This window comes from Manduca sexta, chromosome 28 (assembly GCF_014839805.1).
Source record: "Manduca sexta isolate Smith_Timp_Sample1 chromosome 28, JHU_Msex_v1.0, whole genome shotgun sequence".
NCBI lineage: Eukaryota > Metazoa > Arthropoda > Insecta > Lepidoptera > Sphingidae > Manduca > Manduca sexta.
The window spans coordinates 18310515-18335010 of record NC_051142.1 but is presented as its reverse complement, the minus strand read 5'-3'; the positions used below and the strand labels follow the sequence as shown (position 1 = coordinate 18335010).

The 24496-nt window shown below is 34.9% G+C and overlaps 1 protein-coding gene across 3 annotated transcripts in view; it reads left to right on the top strand.

Moving 5' to 3' along the window:
- The first annotated feature begins 4604 nt into the window (after positions 1 to 4604).
- The window catches only part of LOC115447922 (DENN domain-containing protein 2A), a 69985-nt gene continuing 50093 nt past the window's right edge, over positions 4605 to 24496 (top strand). The window contains exon 1 of one of the 3 annotated variants that reach the window (XM_030175223.2): positions 4605 to 6417. In XM_030175223.2, coding sequence (XP_030031083.1) covers positions 4960 to 6417 — 1458 coding nt within the window. In that variant the 5' untranslated portion in view covers positions 4605 to 4959. Of the gene's footprint in view, positions 6418 to 17748; positions 17812 to 21733; positions 21851 to 24496 lie in introns of those variants that run through there. The other 2 variants (XM_037444370.1, XM_030175224.2) reach the window with 2 other exon arrangements.

The window sequence follows — 24496 nt, the reverse complement described above, 5'->3', positions numbered from 1 at the left end:
GCCATAAAAAATAATGAGTATTCACAAGGAATTAAGTACGCTAATAAAAGAGATAACTGAAATATTACATTTAAATACATTTGATTAACAAGATCGTAAATGGCCATGTTTTTTCTTATTCAGCAGGTTCGACTTAAAACAGCTATGCAACCTCTTTGCATAATACACACTTTTTAAATAAAAAAGCAGTATACACACAAATGGGTTGTCTATCCCTATGATCATCGCCGCAATCTATAATTCAGGAAATAGATCTAACTAAAACTGTTACTAATACTGTTTATTATCTAAGTCGCGGTAGCCATATTTAAGTTATGAATTCGTGTAACGTGTATTCGTACAAAGAATAATCTCTGGAATAGTTCCAAAAAGGTGTTAATTGTTCATGAAGCTCCTAAAAATATGAACAATAGGTCATTCGATTTGAAATGACGTCAACAAAAATGTATCTCACGGGTTTTTTAACATATAAAAATCGCAAATAAAAACATTAACAAATTAAGATGAAAAGGGAAAAAGAATATTTCGTTAAAAAAAGGAGGACATTTAGAAAAATAACATTGTAGCCAGTGTAACTACTGAAAATAATAAGACATAATAGTCTCAAGATGGCGAGCGCAAGATGACGCAAAAATGTTCGGATAACACCGGGACAAAGTCAAAGCCAAAATCATTATTTTGGCTTAAACCCATTGGTTTAAATTATCTTTTTGCACACATACACACACGCACATATCACACATTTATCCCCGGAGGGGTATGCAGAGACGCAACCAGAACACCCACTTTTCGCCAAGTGTGTTCCGTCCCATGATGTGATAGGAGGCGAGCCTATCACCATATCGAGAACAAATTCCAGACTCTGGGCTGATACTGAGCAAGAAAATCCAAATATCACTTTGCCTGAACCGGAATTCGAACCCAGGACCTCAGAGCGCTGCCGTACCGCGCATACAGTCCAACTACGCCACCGCGGCAGTCTTTCTTGCAATTTTTTTAATCTACCGCCGCGCCGCTTTGAAAAGTATTATCGCTGTGAAAGGGAAGCGTTGCCACAAACTCCCTCAGCAACACGTTCTGAGAATATTTTACATAATGTCAAAGCACTGATCAAATTATTATGGAAAAAAATATCGTTATACAAACATATGTGAATCTGATTAGTTTAATCTACTAGGTTGCATTTAGTAACGCAATATCAAAATGACGCTGTATGTATATATATATATATATATATATATATATATATATATATATATATATATATATATATATATATATATATATATATATATATATATATATATATATATATATATATATATATATATTAAAGACTAAATAAATATTGATTAAAATGTTTTGCTACGTGGAACCCATTTTATAAATATAATAACATATACTTAATAAGATCACGTGAATAAAATGTAAAAAAAGTTTTATATCTTTATAATTCAATAGAAAATAAATATCCGACACGTATTGTTACTTTTTTTACAAATGGTATATTATTGCTGTTTATGCATACAACAATGACATAAAGTAGGAAAAAAATACGTTTTTCGTTTATGAAATTATTCATAAACAAAATATAGACAAGTTTAATATATTTTTTTCATAATGCTACCATTTTATTGTTGTGGAATTTTTTAATTATATTGTTTAAAATTGTTAAAAATTAATTTCAACATAAAGATTCTTTTTTATAAAAATCATTACATAGGTATGGCATTTAAATAATTAGGTATATAATATACGCTTAATAATTATATCATAGTATTCACAACTAATATGCTATTAATTTAGTTTGTAATAATTCCTGGGTAATATAATAGGCATTAATTTGATTACTTAATACATTAACAAAATTCTAGTGTTACAAAAATAACCTATCAGCATTGATGGATAAATCATAAAATATTAATCTATATAAGTACTTACCTATTAAGTAAAATGATATATTACTAATAATTGCGCAATGTTTATGATAACTGGTACGCGTACATTTTATTTTCATAAAAAACCATGGTTCGCTACACAAATTCTAATGTAATTTTCGTTATAAATCATAATAGTGTTCGTCTGAAACGCTATCAAGTTTTTGTCTTTAATGATTTGCTTAGGTTTGATATACATTTGTTGATAAATGTTTACTTTCATTTTATTATTTATTTATTAAAAGGAATTTATAGTATACCAATTAATTAAAGCTGGCGATATGGCGAATATTGATTATTTTTTCATTGTTTTTCTGTTAACGAACTTTGTACCACTTCTTTAAAGTAAATATTTTGAAAATATTTCTTTTTGGGGCAAAATTACCAATTTAGAATTTGTAGATACTTGACAACTGACCAAAATCTTTAACGCTTTCTATATTTACTATGTCTAGTTACCGCTTTTGTTTCCCTAACCATTTGAAAGCCTGTTTATTGCATATTGCCGATTTACAAATAATTAAACATGATCATAGCGTACAAAGCTGTGTGTGTACAACTCAATGAATAACTAGGTACTAAGTATAATTTTTAATTATTAAAAAGTAAAAAAAACACAAGTTCTAGAATAATATAGCTGTATAAAATCAACAGATTTAACTTAAAACTTGATAAATATCAATAAGCATTATGTTTTACTGCTTCGAAAATTGGTTTGCTGGTGATGTTACGGCTAAATCAATATTTTATATTGGCCGAAAATTGGGGTTGCCAGATAAACTGGTTAAACTGCCCCATTTCCCTATTACCTTGAGACTAGTTAAGCGGATTTCACGCCAGAATAAAGACTTGGTTTGTGAAATACAAATCCGCCTGTCGAGGAGAACTGTTCCCACGTTTATACAAGGACACTGATAATTGCTTTTACCTGACTTACTTACAGAGGTGTGCCGCTCGAATGCGTACTCTATAAACTCTTCCACGGGGAATTCTCTGCGAATCTGTTTGAGACACCGTCACCTCCTTATTACTATTAGAGTACCTACTTACCGTGTTCGGAGGAAAGCTCATTCATTCCACCTGAATACTTCTACCACCAGCAGTGTACGTTTCCAAAGATCACTCTTACTTCGCCCTTATGTACTCTGAAATGAACTTCTAGAGAATAAATTTAATATGAACTGACATATCCTTCTTCAAAGAGGTTTTTTTTTAATTTACTATAGCAAGGCGTGTTTGTGCCCCTGGTACCCATTGCCGGCATCCACGGGCCACTTACCATCAGCCGTTAGCTCGTCTGCCTTCGGAAGCAATAAATAAAACTATTAATAGATGTCCAATAATTACATGTACAGCTGTCCTTCAATTTCAAGAGATGAATATTATTTAATTATTCAAACCGAAACACGACCGTGTCTGCACAACGAGTTCGCTAGATAGACAAATTCTTTTTAACCGCTTTTACGACTTAAAATTTAAGTCTTAATAATTAAAAATAAATTGTGGTATGAATATAAATAACCTTTCAAAGATATATATACATACCCTTTTAAAGTATTTATTATTAGTTACCTATACTAAGTAATAAATTAAAAACTTTGGGTTGTTTAGGATGCTATTAAAGGTTTAAGCATGCGCCATCTAGTGAATATTTTTTAAAGTATATGAAACGCAGCCTGTTAGAAAATGAACAGTATTTATGAGTATGGTAACAAAAGAATAGATGGCACTTAGATCATAATTTTTATCGTTTGAGTAAATTTATTTAAGTGTTTTTGTAAACCGTTTAAATTATAACACATAATGTAAATAGCTGTGTACTAAATACACTAATATCATGTATTGTATTTCTAATAATTATTTAACATTTGAATCTAAATAGCACTGCGTAGATTGCAGTTATTTCTGAATCATAGAATTATTATGTTCGGATACTTTAAAAATATATTTTATGGAGTTTTGTTTGTAATAAGTTTTATTATTAAAATGTATTTATTAATTAAATGAATAAAGCCATTTAATTTATAAAATGATATGTTTATAAATGTTGTAATAACTTATTTTCTTGTTTGAGTCGAACAACCATTAACCTAACATCATGCTTTATGTATCCGAACTCATTCCGTACTCAGCTGTTTGCATGCCAGGTAATCTAATAAATATTACCCATGGTTTAGGTAATAAATATCTAGTGTTCCCATTCTCGTTTCAATGAACGTTGTAAAATATTATATTATTTATGCTATTTTAGTTATATTCAGAGGCAGGTTTACATTCTAATGCAATTAATACGCAGAATGAATAGGGATCGAATAATCATCTAATTATAATTATAAACATATCATCATTCTCTTTACCACCAAAGGATAGGCACGGCTGCAACTAACGCATCTATTTTTGTTTCCCGTTCTATGAAATGATAGGGAGCGAGCATATCGAAAATAAATTTTAGAATTAGTTTCGGTATGATATTGATACTTTTATTATTTCAATTTACATTACTTATAACAATTGCCTTTCATATATGTATAGGTTTCAATTATAAAAGAATAGCTACAGTATACCAAATTAGTAGGAATAATATTTATTCAAGATAATATTATTATCTATTATCAAAATTCATTGCAGTCGTAAGTAGATACCTACGTAGTGGGGAAGTTGATAGCGTAGTCTGGCAGCCCTCAGTTAGAGTCATGCCCTCGAACGAACGGTCAAATGTTTATGTAAACTTTGTGACAAGTGAATAGTGTTTCAAAATAGTTTCGCGTCGCGTAAATTGCAACAAACCGTAGTATAATAATTTTTTAATGACCACTAATTGACCGTAAAAGTTTTATCCTCGTTTCATAGAAGTTTTAAAACAAAAAAATAGTGCAGCTGTTTTGTGATCGTGCTTCGGAAACATTTTTTTTACATTGTTTACTTTGTGTATGTGTAGTTGAATAAAATGTTACAAATATTGCGGTTGTGAACACGTGCCAAAAAACTTAAAATTAAAAATGTCGTTTAAAAAAACGAAATAATGATATCGCAATCAAAAAATAGAGTGCAAGCGATAAAGAGTAAATTTGAGAATTTGAACAACGAAAACGCGCCACTTTTAAAAAAAAAATCACAGTTGTGTAAACAAAAATATGGGGCGGATGAGAATAACGAGAAATTCGACGAAATTAAATCAAATAACAACGAAAGACCGGTGGAATCTGATTCTTCTGGCGACGACTGGACCCCCAAACCCAACCAGAGTTATTTGTACAGCAAAAGTGATGTGAAAAGGACCTTCAGTGACGCTAAAAGTAGTCTTTCGCGACAGACTAGTGACCCGGGTAAAAAACTTCATAGAAGTCACGCTTTTCGTTGTGATCGCAGTCAAATGGGCCCCAAACGCCACGGCAGTTGTAACGGTAGGTCAGAAACCACTGATTTCACATTAAAAACGGAGAAAAAGTTAAGCAAAGAGCGGCTAAAGCAACTTGGAAACTTTCTCGAGCTGCAAATGAAAAAAGAGAACTTTGTGCCATCTAGTGAGGAAGGAACCATGCATAATTCAGTGCCAGATGATCAGGTACCCCCTGAGATACTGGAGCAGTATGCTCAAGTTAATAAACCTAAGAAAAAAGAGGAGAAATCCGAGGCTATGACGGACAGCGGTGTTAGTTCTGAGACCGAAAACTTAGAAGAAGATAAGTCTGGGCGTATAAAGAAGCTGATGACTCAGTTTGAAAAACCTGATGTTCCAGAGCCTGAGACAAAGACTAACTTGGTGTTAATGGATGATCTGGCAGCTTCCAGTGAGACAATGAAGTTAGAACGTAAAAATCCTCATTTAATCCTAACTGATACATTAAAAAAAGCTTTAAAACAACCACTACCCACCGGACCGCCTCCAAAGAAGCCTCCGCGAACATTTGCAGCTCCAATCCCAGAGAAACCTCACAAAGACCCTAAAGTTATGCTGAAGAAACTGGAACAAGTTTTAGAGAGACGTAAATCTCAAAACCAGAAGATTACAGAAACAAGTCCCAAGCCGAAGGAAATGCATTATTTATGCACGGAAATATTGGACATAACTCAACGGACACTTAATAGTAGTCCATCAGACCCCATATCACGGTGCTTCAACTCCCTGAACTGTACCGTTGGGAACTCCATGTCTAGTCTTCCTTATACCAGGCTAAGTACCCACATAGAGACGGATGAGAATACTAAACCCTGTTCTTGTGTAGACAATGAGTCTAAGTTGCTTTCATATACTGATTCGAAATGTTTGAAATGCCAGAGGAATGATAAGTATGATGGTTTTAAATGCCATCTCACATGCAAATGTGAGGCAGACCGGGCCAAATTCTATGTGGATGAACATATTTACGATGAACCATATATTGGTGATGATGAAGCTGTTAAAAAAAGTAATTATGGAACATTAAACAATCTGAAGAATAAAAGCTACAGTAAGAGTCTGGAAGATCTGCGAGCTAAGGTAAGATATAGAATAATAAGTTGTTGCCTAATACCAATAGATGTTATTAATTAGTTGTTGCACAGTCAGCCATAAAAGAAGGTGGACCAATTCAGAATTTCGAATCCTTTTTGAACTTTTATGTCCTTATTAAAAGCTGTTATATTAAGAAAGAATCTTTCAATTAAAGTTAATATTACTTTCTCGCTAATGCTACAGAGATATGTTCCAATACTATTTAAATTATGAGTAAATTATGTGTTATAAAGTTTAAAAATCCTTAAATATCTTAGTTTGAATGGTTAATAGGCTCAATACCTGATATTTCAGATAAGTGCAATTTCTTTTTTCAATTATTGTTATTAAAGTTTGGACCTATAATTTTTGGTATTTTTTTGTGGCATATCTATTATTTATATGGGTACTTATATGTCTTATTACCAATAAATATCACCATGCATGGGAAGTGTCCAGCTCTATTATATGTAGAGACTACGGGGGAATTAGGTCTCATTCTTAAACTTTACATTTGGATTTTTTATAGAGAAATTACTGGTGTGCAGGTTCTTTCTCACTGTTGCCTTGTTTCGTAAAACAATAGATATGACAGAATGTCTTTAATATTAACCAGTGCCTAATGTTATTTTTTTTTAAAATTTGCCCTATGCTTGTTAGCTGGCTTAAACAACCACATCGGATTTTTGAGTGTCCGCTGTAGGTGTGTAAGCAAAAGCTGGTTTTTAAAATGTACATTTATTTTTATTTATTATTTATTAACTTCAGTGCAACCATAACAATTATGGTTATCCACAGGTGATTAATACTACAGGAATATTAATTGTGAATCATAAGTTAATCTATTTTGATTCATCATTCATTTACAACCGACTCATTATAACATTTTAGTATCTTAACAATAGAATTGCCCTTGGGACACTAATTCGTGAGTTTGAATTTTGATCATTTATACACCTACCTTAGGTATATTTATTTTTTTTTCTGCTTAGGCCGACAAATCTATATGTGTGTCACCTCATCAAGTAATATCCACTACCCATTAAATCAGAATAATCGATGCGTTGACGGATTGCAGGGAAAGGAATGGAAATTAAGGATATTTTTTTTTGTATTTTAGAGGTTTTTGGTGACATTTCCACCATGCCAGCCCCATCGTATCTAAAATGTTATCTTATCTTAAATTTCTAATGAAATTTAATATAATTATAGCGGCTTCAGATAGGGGTTTCCGACACAATACCCTGGTAACCTGAAATGAAGGATGGGTACGGATGTTTGTGCCTCTGGAAATCTCATTCACTAGACGAAACGTAACAGCAAACCACTAACGTTGCTTTTACGTGAGACCGTGGTGTTAACTATTAACCCGGAGGAGTTACCCATTTATTCGGTACACAAATATGTTTATAGCGTCTTATAACTTTTTTTTGTGCATAAATAGGCAAATGAGTAAGTGGTTTAGTCGGTTTCTAGATTACATTAAATATTGTTCTCGTATATTCTAATGTATTTATCTAACTTGGCTAGCATTATAGCCACCAAGTCCAATATTGGTAACCAGTATATAGGTAATATTATTATTTTTTTTGTTGTGATAGTTTGCTTCGATGACGTAGCTGTATTGCTCATGCGGTATGACTAATGCGATAAGGTGTTACACCGCTGCCTACCCCTGAAAAAGGAAAGAGTCGTGATGCTATGTATACTTATATATACGAACGACAAAACACCACGAACAAGAAACAGGAAAGCAAAATTCGCAATTTGGTTGTTTGGACTACGTGCTTATTCTAGTTATTTTGGATTTAATAATCAAATTACTAAACGGGTTTTGATAAAAATTCTATGCGACTAATCTGAAAATATATTCTTTGTAATGAATAACTAATTTACCAGATCGATTAATAAATGACGGAGTACTAAGCTACAAACATCGCTCGCCACCTCGTGACTTCGAAACGTCGGGAGAAAATTAAAACAAAAAAAAAAAACGACAAAATACAGTCGAATTGAGAACCTCCGCCTTTTTTGGAAGTTTGTTAAAATCTGATAAATGGTTTTATTTAGAAATGTATACTTTATTACGGTTTTTCGAAAACTTTAATTCAATTAATTCAATCTGCTTTCGAGAACGAACCAATCAACGTTAACATTTCTAAGAAGGTAATTTTTTTTAAACCCGCCAAAGTGATCCCGTTGTATTTGATGGTAAGTGGAGTGGGTTCCAATAGAAAGTCGACTGACGAGATATTATGATTACCCCTTGACAGTCGACATAATTATGCCGGCCTGATGGAATCGGATATATACAGGTTGATCTCGGAACGCGACACACCTACGTGAGCCAATGTGGCGGGTTTTAACACCTTGTGTACGGTGGTCGCTATCCGGGCAGATATTTTTATTTTTGCTTATAATGACGAGATGAGCTTGCCTTTCGCCTGATGGTGAGCGATACCACCGCCGTTAAACAGTAGAATCACCATCCAACACCTTGAATTACAATGTATTGTTTTGTATTCCACTACATTCGAAATCCTGAGACATGAGATATTAAGTCTTATTATGTCCAGTAGTACACTGGCTACATTGTCCTTCCAACCGGTACACAACAGTGACTACACACTGCTACTTGGCGGCAGAAATAGACTATGCGGTGGTATCTACCCAGGCTGGCTCTCAAATATGAGAGACTTACCACCAATGGTAGGAAATATAAAATATATCCTACCACCAGTAATCAGAAACAGTTTTTTCTGATTAGTCCATTTTTGATATAAGTCGAAAAAAGCGACTGCGATGGTTTATTGAAAATGGCAGTTTGTGGTTACCTTAGCCTACGGCTTGCAACACCCATGACTTCTCTGAACATAAGATAATAAGTAATTTCTATTTCTATTCTATTCCTATTTGTTACTCACGAAACAACCTTAAGATTTTTCGTCTAAGAGTTGGAAGCTATAATTAATCTGGGTATACTTTATAATTTAATAAAGTAACATCGTCATCCTCCTGCTTGCATCCTAATCCATTGGAATCTGCTATACGACTGACCGCCTCGATCATATCTACCCTTTCAGGACTTACAATGAGGACTACTTAATAATGAATGTCACAAAGTGCCGTCTCTTTTTGAAACCCAGGACTTCCAGTTTGCTATCTACAGACGCCACCACTAGACCGAGTAATGATTATGTAAGATATCGTGAATTATTCCGTGGTACCGGCCATTCGGGCCCTGTATTCGCCTCCCCAGGTGCAGGGGGCGGGGATGCAACGCGCAGCCCAGACTCCGGATCAATGCAGCAATTTGTTACGCAACATATAGATACTGACGAGTCCTCGGCCATTCCAGAATTTACCACGGAGCAGAATAGTCGTTCCTGCATTCGAAATTGGTGAACGTTACCCATAATTTAAATGGTGTGAAGTGTAAACTAAATCATCATGCCGCCAACATGTAAGAAGTGCTCGTCAGATCCAGAGATTATAGTGATGCAAAATAAGATCCATTTTAATTTTTTCAAAAAAATCGCCATTTACGCGACTTTTTTTAACTATATTCTTACATGGTTCATATACGACAATGATTTGCGAACGAAATACATGGTAGCAAACGTGGGAAGCATCTTTGTACATTTACTTAGTATCGGGATCATGAGCTATGTCACAAGGCCGGTTTATAGTTCGAAAGGCGAGATATTATATCCAGGATGGGATCTGCGCGGAGGAAGATCTGCAGACAATTGCAAAGATATAATCGTTATTACAGCGGCAGCTCAGATTCTATCGGGGATCAAGGTACAATTTTGGCTCCTATTCGTCCTTAATAATGTTAGCATCATATTGTTCTTGGTAGAATATTTTGATAAAAATACGAGAAAGCGTAAGAAATACTCCTGGAAACCTGATAGTGATCCGAAACATATGAAAAAACAGCTTAGATTCGTGAACCGAGCTATTGATCTTGAGGTACTTCAGCAGAAAATTAACAGCGCCAAGAAAACACATATCATATCAAGATTGCAAAAAGTGGCCAAGAAAATCGAATGGAATCTCCAGCAAAGAAAGGCCGGTACTGAACATACAGAAGCGAATGTCGGAAACGAGGTAAAGCCGCCACAAAAGTCTCCAATGCGGCAGGCGCGGGTATCGCCCCCTGCACCGACACATAAGGTACGGCCATCGAAGCACTGCCACCACTCCTTGAAAAACACATTGCCGAAGTCCGCCGAACAGCAACAGCGCACACCGACGAAATCAGGAAAAAAGGAAAATCCAGCATCCGACGATACATCTGAGATTGAATTCGGTGTTATCTTGCCAGGAGGGTTTTACCAAAAAGTAGACAAGTTACCAGAGCGCGCAGAAAGGCAGTATAAATTGTTGGCTCCATACAAAGATCGATTTGTGATGTTTCGGAACATAGCAGACCTGGAAGCAGGAATCAGAATGTAGATTTAACAGATCTGTTCGGAAAGTGTTATGATATGGATGGGGCGTAAGGGTCATTATTCATTGACGTGTTAGCGGCGACGTGTCAGCAGGATAAACCATTAAAAAAACGTATCGGACCAATCAATTGCTACATGGACAACTGATTTATTGTTATGACATTATAGAACTAGAAACAATGATGTTACTTTTGTCAAGTTGGACTAAGATGTGTGAGACGTAGTACCGTTTCAATTTTGATGTTTTGTGTCCGTAGGTGACTATAGCATATAGAAAATGCAACGTAATCTATTGAAATTGCTTTAAGTTCAGTCCATTCCAGAATCTTTGTGCTGACCCGATCTATGTTTTTAAAAGGTCTTCTGTTACATGATTACATTCTGGAATCTGACGATCATGACGTTTACAATACTTAAAAATATAATGGTCCACGGTTGTTTCGGTTAGCCGCCTTGGTCGCAACGTACAAATGTAGTTTGAGAAACTTTTGCTTGTGTAGATTTTGAATTATTAATTATCATTAGTTTCAATTTAAAAGTATTCAAGTATATTCTGGTAATTCAAATGTTATTTATAAAGCGAATGCCATAGCGAATTATTTACGAGTTTTAAGTTCGATTCCCAGGCCGGGCTGTGCTGTTTATGACCAACAACACCCCATTAAGCGATTGTAAAAATCTTTATTCAGCGACATTAATCTCAAGAGTAGTTAATCGAAAGGAATTCTAGCAAATAGCGAATTAATACTTTGAGTATAATCATATTTCTGGCGATTTGTAATTTCACATATCTACAATGTGAAACAATGTTTGATTTTTGAGCTAGTGTGATTGCCCATGGCAACACTAAATAAAGCAAAATATTGCTTAAGTTTCAATGAAATTTCCAATGTCTTATGCCTATATCTGTTATAAAACTTTCACGATTACGTTGTAGCCAAAAAAAAGATAAAAATCACAAAAAAATAATAAAAAAAAACTTAGTTTGTAAGATATGAAGCCACTATGTGGTTAATTGTATTAATAACATACCGCAAAGTCCAAAAAGGGACATTTTAAATAACAAAAAAAAAATCAAAATAATAAAAAGACATAAAAATACCGTAAACATAAGTAGTCCATTGAAATGTTACATTTTTTAGGCCTTACCTTGCGTTTTTTAGTGGACGCAATTTTATTTTTTTGAAGTGTAGGGGGGGGTCAGTCTAAAGCTAAAACCAAGTTTGTGGGGTCGCCACCCTTGTCCCACGGCCGCCATCTTGAAAATAGGGGTTGAAATGGTTTTTACGATGTATCTCTTAAACTATTTATCTGAAAAAAAAATATAAACATTTTTTCTTGCAAATTAAATTCTCTACAACTTTGGTCTAGTAACTTTTTGTCGTAGAACTATAAATAAAAAAGTTATAAGCGAAAATGTTAAGAAATTCAATGTTAAGCAATGTCCATTGCAACGTCATCAGAACGTGTGTTTATAAGGTTCATAATACTTTTTTTGTACTCTCATTAATACCCAAATACCTAAGGGACCATTAGGGAACAAAAGAACATCTGCCTTCTATTATTATTATTATTTCTTACCTCTCATATTGTAAGAATAGCTGATAATATTGTTTTGAAATTGTCGTTTAACTTATATCTTTAAGTTGTGCTACATATTTCTGTACGTGCGGATGTATTTTATTCTGTTTTTAATTGTGAAGACGATTTCGAATGATTTTAAACACGATTTTAACTTTAGTGAAAACTACTTTTTTTATTAGCATTTTGACTTTTAAAAGTCTTTTAAAGCACAGCACAACTAAAAGATATAAGTTGAACGACAACTTCAACACAATATTATCAGCTACTCTTACAATAAGAGAGGTTAGAAATAATAATAATAATAGCAGGCAGATGTTATTTTGTTCCCTATTGGTCCCTTGGGTATTTGGGTATTAATGAGAGTACAAAAAAAGTATTATGAACCTTATAAGCACATGTTCTGATGACGTTGCAATGGACATTGCCTAACATTGAATTTTTTTACATTTTCGCTTATAACTTTTTATTTATAGTTCAACGAAAAAAGTTACTGGACCAAAGTTGTAGAGAATTTAATTTGCAACAAAAAATGTTGATACATTTTTTTTGTCAGATAAATAGTTTAAGAGATACTTCGTAAAAACTATTTCAACCCCTATTTTCAAGATGCCGGCCGTGGGACAAGGGTGGCGACCCCACAAACTTGGTTTTAGCTTTAGACTGACCCCCCCTACACTTCAAAAAAATAAAATTGCGTCCTCTAAAAAACGCAACCCCAAATGTAACTTTTCAATGGACTAAAGTACAATAATATAAAATAAGAACTTATATAATAATGTTCTTTTATTCTTGATATTATAATTTACTTCTAGCTTTAAGGTATTTCTCTACTAAAAATTCCACATTTCTAAAATATTTTTGACTTACGATATAATTGTTCATTTTTACGAAGCCTTTGAAAATCGGGAAACAAACTGTCCATTTTGTATATATATTTTTTGTAACTGTATAGAATTTCAGAGTTTATAAAATACATTATATTAGTGCAATAAAAAATAAATAAAATATGACGGGTACTATTTTAAGTTTAATAATTAAATCTTTAAGATTTTGTTGTGAATATTGTATTTTTTTTAATGGAATTATCGGTATTCAGGTATTGGAACTAACCAGGGTACACTATCTATTTTTGAATTTGATATAAGACTTTAAATAAATTTAACTGCGGTTGTAATTAAAAGGCTCTAGAAATGGTAATTACTGAAGAAAGGTAACATTGAAAATTGACGAATGTTAGAAACAATTGTGGAATATTTTAACTTTTTATACTGTTCCTTAGATTATTTAAATCATCGTCCACAATTTTACAAATTAATAAAATAGTTTTTTTTTGGAAATATCTTGTTCCTAGTAGAGAAATACCAATAATAAATAACTATAACACATTTTGGAAATATTATAATGACTGTCGTAGTATAGTTAATAATTTAATTGCATCACAAATCTGGTTGTTGTAATTTTATTGAATTTTAATAAATCTATATGTGAGCATTTAATGGTTTTTTAATACAAACGACGAGGATTTGCCAGGTTAGAGGCAAGCGAAACGAACGCCTAAAAATATTTATACAAAAATACCGACTCCAGAAGCCACTGCACTCCGAAAACGATTTGAACTAACAGGTTAATAAGAAATTATTAAATAAATAAAAGACCAACACACTAAAGAACGACAGCTTGACGCAGACATATTACATATTTCATAATTTTAGTACAACTGGATGTAGCCTATGGGAATTTGTTCCCTTATGAAATAGCGAAATATACTACATAAACAGTCATATCTTTTTCTCAGTTGAAAGATGCCGTATACCCAAGCATCTGATATAAATTTTAACTTGATACCTTTGTGTATTCCTGAGGAAATATTGCCTCGACAGGCGGACAACGAAGTGATATAAAACTCTAAAAAAAAATACAAAAAAAATTATTCTTGTGTAAATAGTACTTTAATTGTGAGTCGGTAGGGATCGTGTTAACCCTTTGCCACTGGGCTTGGTATTATCTTACTTTTGGTTTATATCTTCTGTTTGCCGCAAGCTCATGCGCAAGGAGCTGTTCTCAAGCACTGGTGCGTGACCCGACATCCGATACGTCACGCTCCGTAGAACACACTTCGTGCCAATACGGACTGGCTTACACAATGCTTGATTATAGTGTGAGGGTATGTTTTTGATTTATAACTAGGCCTTTGCGAACTATTATAGTTAACAAAGGATACCTGATAATCCAGGGATCACATTGTTATTGTATAATCTGGTGCAATGCCGGTGCCTGATACTCTGGTCATGTCAAATTGCCGTCTCACCGGACTATGAGAGTGAAGGAATAGAGAGTGCATCTGTGTATTGCGTTTTTGTTTGTTTTATTTTTATAATTTCTCCTGCCTCCTTAGCTGATCTCCGTTAGGAATGACTGCTGGGGCCGAAATTAGGTTAGGAATCATTCACTCGCAGATGAGTTTCGGTTAGAAATAACGATTCTTTGTTAAGGTATAAACGGTTGGAAATTTTGGCTTTACCATAGCTTAACATAATAGAAGATATCAACCACAAAACATTGCGTTTTGACGTAATATAACCTCCTCCATAAGGAAATTGGGTTTTAGTTTAATATTAAAATTATATATTAAATACCGAATTTGTAAATGGCGTCGTAAGGTATTTATGCGTGGCCTAATTTTTTTATTCAAGCGAATGACGTCATGATTATCATAGGTGCCATTAATACGAATATGAATAATTCTGACCGGCATCACAGTAGTTCTCTCATCACACTGAGGCGATATGATTCTATTGCATTGGCAGTGTCTGGAGAACATTGCTGTTAAACTGAAAGAAACTCAATGGTATTATTGATAGGCTCTTGCATACGATATTATCATCAATTATATTGGTCTATTATAGAACCAGCACCGTATTTTTATATATTGCCTATAGCTGAGCATTGGCCTCTACCACAAAGAGTTTAGGCCTTAGTCCACCAGGCTCACAGGCAAACTACATATTCTTTCCAAATACTGATGCAGAATTCTCACATGAAGTTTTCCTCATGATGTTTTACTTTAATTTTAAAGCGACCAATGATTGATAAAAAATACATAAGTAACTTTGAAGTCAGAGGTGTGTGCCTTGGGTTTTCAACCTGCGCATCTTCATTCTAGTCCATTCCATTCCCAACAAGGCTATCATGTACTACAGTTATATTGGTAGTGTGCAATATCGAAGTATATAATATGTATGCTTTTTTATGTGGGCCGAAATATTCTCAATTTTATTGTCACATACCTCTTATAATATATAGCATGCTTGTTTTTCCTCCTTAAGAAATACTTTGTAGTTTTGAATAATTAACTGTTAGGTGGTAATTCGATTAACCTCGCGAGCAAGGACTGGTTAATCTCTGGTCTAATTAATTAATTACCTAGATAATTTAGTGTTTAAATTTAGAGTATGCGTGGTACTGTGACGCTGCAGAATGCTGGTGTCATGCAGAGTTTTTGGGTACAGGAAAATTAAGTGAATAGATGCAGGAGGAATAGGGTCAACAATGATTATATTATTATTGTTTTTATTCTAGTAACCAAATGTATCGATTTCTTATGTGCGAATGTAAAATGTTGAAATCAAACTATTTTATGGATTTTTATCGCGGTTGTTTATATTATAATTCTTCCGACGTTTCGAAGACTGCAGTCTACATGGTCACAAGGGGGGGAGCGGGTACTAAATCCGAGGACCAACACCCCGTTTTTTAAATAATTACATAAAATCCGTAAAATAGTAATATTTTAAATAATCCTTTAAGTGACATCATCCGATGCATCTATACTTACAAGACCAGTTACATCCCTATTTACCCCATGTTCCCATACGGTGTTATTGGAATAGCGTCATGGGTTATGTGTGAACGAAGCTAACCAACGAGCCGGCGCTAATTGACATCTGAATACTATTTTTTTGTGCGTCTAATCGTCGAAGCAATTACACATTTCAATGGAGTCGACGCGTCAAAGCGACATTAGAAATCTGGTAAAAGTGCCAGTGAAAGTGCGCTATGACACCTAGTATGAATGATGGGTTTATATGTCACATGTCTGTGCTCTGATGGCATTCATATCTCTCCTCGTCTATAAATACCAAGGTATTTAGCAGTTGTTAGTAGTGAAGTGTTTTAGTGCCACGACGGTAAAACTGGTGGTCCACCTGATGGCATAGAACGGGGATGGCAAACATGCTTTAGTTAGGTGTTATTATTATTAGAGTTATTAGAGTTCGCCTGGGTAGGTACCACCGCAATGTCTATTTCTGCCGCCAAGCAGCAGTGTGTAGTCAATGTTGTGTTCCGGTGTGAAGGACATTGTAGCCAGTGTAACTACTGGACTTAATGAGACTTAACATCTCATGTCTCAGAATGGCGAACTCAGTGGAATACCAAACAATACTTGGTAATTCAAGGTGTTGGATGGTGTTTCTACTGTTTATAGGCGGTCGTATCGCTTACCATCAGGCGAATGGCAAGCCTGTCTCTTCATTCAAAGCAATAAAAAAAAAGATACAAGAGGAGTAACAGATTAGAATGGCATTGGCACTCCCTGCATCGGTGTTTCCCGAGCGCTATGACTTGTCCTTCTGTAAACAAGGTCTAAAAAGAGTGTACACCTCCCGGTAGGTAACGGCTTGGCTGTACCGCTGGCATTACTTTAGTCCATGGGTGGCAGATGCTGCTTAACATCAGGCAGACCGTTCGCTCGTTTGCTTACTGCAATAAAAAAAATGTCTCATGTCATTTTTACGAAACTTCGCATAGTTGCTGGTTCTTTGATAAGTGGTTTAAAGCTTAACTAATGTTTTACGGAGTCCAGACTGAAGGAAGACATAATGAATTAACAATTTCACGGATTCCGATGGAAAAATTGCAATCATGAATGAATAATAAGCAGTTGTACATCTATCAAATGTTTAACACGACAATGCATATACACTGAAGCTTAACGGCAGAAATAGACCGAACTGTTTGGCCAGACAGACTCTGATACGCGACCTGCCATTTTGTAAATAAACATGAATCATATTTGGGTTGATTAGAATGTCACCGTTCGTTCGGCCTCTTTATGTTATCACTGAATGTTGGATTATTCAACCACCAATCATGTCCAATAATCGTGCGACTATCAACTTTATCGCGTTGTATTACGATTGTAAAACAGGAAACATGTGGGTTATTGAAACGTGTATACCTGATATCTAGTAATTATTAATATTTCGTTGTAAAAACATTGGTATTTTGTTTTCTTTTTGTTAAAATTTTCATGTACGTAGGAATAAATTATAGGCGGAAAGTGAACCTGGACGCAATGGTGAGTATAGTTAAGTGAAATGTTATGTAAATTGTCGACCAACTACTGTTACTAGGTACTTATAACTTAGTAGGTCCCGAATGCGAGGCGTTTTTAACACTGGCACGGAAAGTAACTTAAATGCCTTAGGTGGAATACATACATACATAATTTGGGCACTTCATAAAAAAGGAGCGATGATTCGAAGGTAAACGTTTATTTAGACACATATACAGTCACATTAATAAGCCAATCATGATAACGAATAATAATCAATTACAAAAGACTGTCAAAACATGATATTTTATCACATTCTATTATACATTTCTTCCCCCTGTTACCTACTAGCCTTAGTTTTTTATTTATTTATTTATTTCCAAAAAACATAGTTTGTTATATTCATAAACGCAAACCGGGTATCCTATATTGAGAGCTAGATTAATTAGGTCACCCGGGAGAGGCGCTGGACTGAGATTTTATTGATTGCCTGCAGGGAATTTGACGCACTGCGCAGTCACCTATGACATCTAACGTAGTCATTCATGTTTCAACGCGTTATGGCTGTATTTTCAATAGTTTACTGCTGTTTTCAATAGGTGATCCTAATCGTAATCTTCAATCAGATTCCATTAATGGTCCAATCAGAATAACTCATTTGTAATCATGTCCAAAAAACTCTTTGTTCTAATGGGTTCATTTTTGAGAATTAGATCGGAAAAAGCGATTGAAAATGTGTATTGAAAATGGCGGTTAGAGAGTTGACGTTAAGCAGCGATCGTGTTAACGAAGCCGTTTTTGCAATACGCTTGGTACAAGATATTGCGCTGACCCCACGTTTAAGTGGGCAAGTGGAATACGAATTGGACATTTTAGGTGGTAGATTTGGTTTATATGAGAGTTTGCACAACGTATTGTCAAGATAGTGAAGCCCCAGTTTGCGAGAATGTTCCGGTTTGAAAAACATTGAAAGGAATGCAAATACTGAACGATACGAAGCGTATTTAATGTCTCAAGGCTACAAGAGTTGTCACGTAGTACAGTAGGTAATTGTATGGGTTTTGTTGCTGTTGTTTATGGGTAGATGTAAGGACATCAAACTGGCAAGTTTTGAATGACGAGTCGGGCTTGCCGTCCACCTGAAAGTAAGCGATACGAGAGTAAGAACATCATCCAACACCTTGAATTAAATCAAAGAACACTCAGATCTGGTATTCCACTGCGCTCGCCATCGTAAGACATGAGATGTTAAGTCTTATTATGTTCAGTAGTTACACTGGTTACAATGTTCTTCAAACCGGAACATAACAGTGATTGCACACTGCTGCTTAGCGGCAAATATAGACATTGCGGTGGTAACTACCCAGGCAGACTCTCACATGTGAGAGACCGACCAGTGACACCTCTTCGACATTCACTTGTGTAACGTTTATTGTTTTCCGCCACTTACTAGTCTCTTGCTGTTGTTTTTTCTCAGAATATCGATTTGAAATTTGGCACAGTAACAAAATTTGGTCGGTAGTCAGTCCAAAGAGAAAGTTCAAGTATTATTGTTATTTGAACAAATGGCGTAACGAATGGGAAAGTGAAATTTAAAAGTGGAGTGATTAGGTTCAATGTGGCATGTGGAAATCTATGGAGTAATTTAGGTTTAAATAAAGTACAACGGTCTTCTGCCAGTAATGTACACAAATATCTTCTTATATTTTTTTGAATATTTTATCATGAGCTACAGGATGTCTTGCCATCTATGAACCTTCTAAAGATTTCCAGATCAATCAGTTAGAAGCAGCTTGCACCCATCGACTTCCTGCGACCTTTTACAAGTCTGTCCACCTTGCAATTCCTTCTTCGGACTGATTCACACTTATTCCTAAGCCAGTCGCAAGTTTATAAAGAATATGAAATATATAAGGAATATAAGTGTAAAAATGGTGTATACACCATGAAATTACGCGACAAGTGTTACCATCAGGTGCAGGGAGGCCACTACGTCGTGCTCGCGATAAAAAAAACTCCAAACACGACAGCCATAATGATTTCGTATGTTTATGCGAATGTTCGAAATTTAAAAAAAACTATTTTCCGATTTTTATCACGGTTTTTTTTATATTTTTCGCTAGCTGCTTCGCCCGCGTGAAGGAGTTTTCCGGGATAAAAGTCCCGCTATATAGTTTTCCGGGATTGAAAGAAGTCTATAACCTTCCAGAGTCTTAAACTATCTCTACACGAAATTTTATAAATATCTGTTCAGTAGATTTTGAGAAAATCGATAACATACATAAAGACAGAAATGGGGACTTTGTTTTATTATATGTATATATAGATTTTACCCGACGTTTCGAAGACTTTGTAGTCTTTATGGGATCCCTCGTGGCCACGAAGGCTGCAACAACAGACTGCTTGCTTGTTTATATTTCTGTCTCAGAGCTGTAGCGTACTCTATAGTCAATACAGTATACACACAGTTTGAGACCCGCACGTCATACTGAGTTATCATTGCCAACAGCGTACGTAACTGTACTACAATGATTAGCATTATACAAGTTCATTGAGCAGTTTTTTTATATGTTTGCACTACGTTCGTACGAATTACCGACCTCTTATAATGTACAAGTTGAAATGGCATCTACTGCTATCGAAATAAGGTGCGATATTGCGTGTAATGTGTTTAAATGGGTGATACGTTCGGAAACTGTATTTTTGTATTTGTCACGTGAGTTTGGAATGACAGACATTTTACAGTGGAATGTAGAATACGTTCATGGAAAGGAACAAAAAAATGTTAACAAATATCTACTCTTTTAAATTTTCCCTATATCTCAGTGTATCAGACAGACATGAACAATAGTTTCATCTCTGTCTTTCGCGCGCATCGTAATTCCCCATGACGTCACAAATACGTTATTGCGACTCTTTCGTTTATGACATCTAGCCCTTCCGTTGATTTTCATATGCTTATGTCTTGTTGATTTTGGTCGTGGCTTTGTTAAAATTTAAATGATGAAAATTTTGATAAACTTAGTGAAAACTATGAGTAAAATAGCTTGTAACTGCGCCTCACGATACCTTCCTATAGGATAGAGCCGTTAAGTTATAAATAAAATAGTTTTTGCCTAAGAACCCGCCCTCCCTGACAGCTATTACCAATATTGCATTCTATTTGTGAAATAATATACGTATATGACCAAACAACACAAGGAAAGCTTTTGAATATGTTGTAGTATTTTTATAGATAGCTTTTGCTCGCGGTTTTGCATGCGTGAAAGATTTTTCCTTGATAAAAATCACGCTTTATATTTTTCCTGGATATAAAGTCGTTTATGACCTTCGCAGCGTCTCAAACTGTCTCCGTATATCTCCGTTTCATCGAAATGTGATTTATAGTTTTTGAGTTCATCGAGTTTAGACAGACAGCCGTGGAGGTGGACTTTATTTTGTATATAAGGATGACTAAGCTAATAGTATCGGCAGTCAACACCTCTACCCATAAACACCTACACTAGACGAAACGTTACTGTTGCCTCAGTTGCCTCAGAAGAATCCACATATAAACTTAGCATATTATTTAACTATTTCTATAATTTACCATTGAACAGGCTAAGTACTTGTCCCGTCACACGTAAAAAAAATGTCTATTGTAAATTAAATCTTTATTGAATGAGCTTGGTAAAAATGTCTATACAAGTGCTATGTTATCATAAAAAAAAAGTATAACATATCTTAGTTTAAACAATGTGTAAAATAAGGATAAATATATAGGTAGTTCCCCACCCTATCCCTCTATTACATCAGTCAGTTTAGTTTTCCTACTGTGGTCGATTGGCGTGTTCCAATAATGTTATAATTTATAGAGTTATTGTTTTAAACAAAGAAAAACAAAAACAATTTTTAAAAAAAGAATTACAAAGAACCGTTATTCAAAATAGAATAGAAAAAAGTCGAAGTTGAATAGTGTACAATGGGTGATATGAAATGTGATGTGAATAAGGAATATTCTTCCTATGGTGATGGTATTAATGGTATTATTAAACGGACTGTTTATAAATATCATTGTTTAAAGGTAATGTATGAGCCTGATTGGTTATTTCTCCCGGATATTTGTATCCGTCCGGAAAGCGAGCACCGTGAATAAGGTGTAAAACCGCCACAGCGACCTACATGAGTGCCTCGTTCCAGGAACCGCTTGTGTGTATCCTGTTTCGAAGCCGGCATAATTGTGTCAATCAATGAGGTATTGCGTCCCTTGACTGTGGACAGAATGCCGGCATGGGTTATATTGGAATCCTTCTATTACTAAATAGCTGATCTGACAGATTTATTTAAGGACCTCTAACGAAGGATACACGTCATATAATAAATACAATGTCATAGCATTTCGAATTCGTGTCACATCAAGTGTCTAGCAGCCCGAGGTTGACCAGGAAAATTTGTTCAAATTTTTCTCTAAGAACCTTCCTTGGATTTTAACGAATATTTGAATAAAAATATTTATGTACTTATATATTGATTCAGTTCTTCGAAGTTTGCGCTTAGCAAAATATTTCGCTTTTCATTTTTCTTTTTATATAGAGGCAATTCTTTCCAAATATATTATATACAATGACAAAACAAGAGGGCCTTGGCTACAATCTTCTTTAAACGGAAATAACGGTGGTAGACTGGCGGCAGAAATAAACAAAACGCTTTTACTTACTCGAACAGATTCTCCCATTCGACAGACTCACTACACAGGAAATGCTAATTGTATTATCATTCCATTTGACGCCATATTTGTATAACTCAGTTGGTAGCTAGCCAAATAACTCGGATCTAGAACGGATTGCATTTCTGCTTACATTACGAATGTAAATGAGAAAATAACCTAGAAGATACACGATAGCCTAGAAATATCGGATTGTTGGAGAAAGACGGAAGTCATTCCATGAGGTAGCGAAATCTTCTATATTAATCTTATTTACACGTGAATTTCAATCTTATAGCATATATGCAGTAATTACAAAATTCCGCGTCAAAAACCTGGTCGTCGCCAGGCAGCCGAACCTGGTTGAGAAGGTAAATCAGCTCTTTTGAATTAAGTTGTGTACTGGTCCAATTCTGAAGATGCATGTCTAATAAGAAGTCTCATTATCTTTGAGTGATATTGGCTACTTTTTATCTCGGGAATGGACTACGTGGAGTGACCCGAGAAGTGGTTAACACCCTTTTGTCAGTTCAAGATCCAACCTCTGCGCACGAGTGTCCCAAGTTAATTTACCTTTGAACATCGTCGATTAAACAGCCATTATAGGCCATCGAAAATAAGTTATCAATCGAATTTATAATACAACGATTTGTTAGATAATATGATAAGGTCTATCAGTTATCATTATCGACTGATAGTAATGTCACTGACACTGAATGGGGTCATTGACTGCAGACCAGTCTGGACTCTATCTCATTGGCATAGAAAGAATATTAAATTAGATTTTTTTAATGCATGTCAATGGGGCGCTTTATGTTTAAAAATATTCATTGCCTATAATCGCCTACGATACCAGAAATATAAATGTTAACATGGCAGTATTAAAAAAAAGGAATAATATAATGATATTAATATCAGCCTTGTATTATATACTGTCCCACTGCTAGGCACAGGCCTCCTCGAATTAGGCCTTAGTCCACCATGCTGGCCTAGTGGGTATTGGTATAATTAACCTATCCTAAATTCTTATATAGAACTTCTAAGGTATGCAGGTTTCTTCATGATGTTTTACTTCACCGTTAAAGCAAGTGATAATTCACAAAAAATACACATGATTTTAGAAAAGTCAGAGGTGTGGGTCCTTGAGTTTTGAATCTGTAGACATTCGTCTCGGCAGTCCATTCCACAACCAACTAGGATATCACTTATTTTTTAAAGGGAAGGGCTTAGAAATGACAAATTAGGACGAATTTTGTTGCGCTGTAAAATATCAAAAAGGAAACTGAAAAGCGTTTGTGGCATGTGAACTAATCAATAAATCTGGGTTCTGCATCCCTAGCTAATGACCTAGATAAACTAGGTTTCCACATATTTTCCTCATAAACTCACGCTTTTGGAGTTAGCTCTAAAATGTCTTATTTCATTTAATTAGTATTATGAACTTATTCATGTTTGGATCTTGTTCTGAGGTAATAGATTCTCATGTGCAAAGACTTTCTATTTCCGAATTTCAAAAGGGAGGCTTTAAGAAGAGTCACGAGTATTCACCGATGCCCAGTAATGTCGTTAGACTTGTAAAACGTAATAACCAAGCAGTTGCTTCACGCTGGTTTTCTGTGAGACCGTTGATTCGCGGCTGTGAAAACTCTACAGACGTGCTCTACTATATCCAAAATATAGCATTTACACATATCTGCACTGTCTTTAAGAATTTCCCAAGCTTATTTACATCCTATTGTGTGATTAGGGACGAACAATAAACATATAATTTAATATTCATCCTGGAGCACCTAATTTTTATTAAATTAAGAACTCAGAAATCAGGATTCCATTTTGGAATCAAATTCACCAGAGCTCGTTCTATTTCATTGCATCGGACCACCTGTTAGCGCGTCTCACCACCCCTTCTCCACCGTTTACCTCACACCACTACTCCTTACCTGACACCCCCACCTATTTTCTCATCCTGTCACGCTTAACTCATCCCACTAGTTTCCCCACCATCGCATGCTCTAGATCAATCAC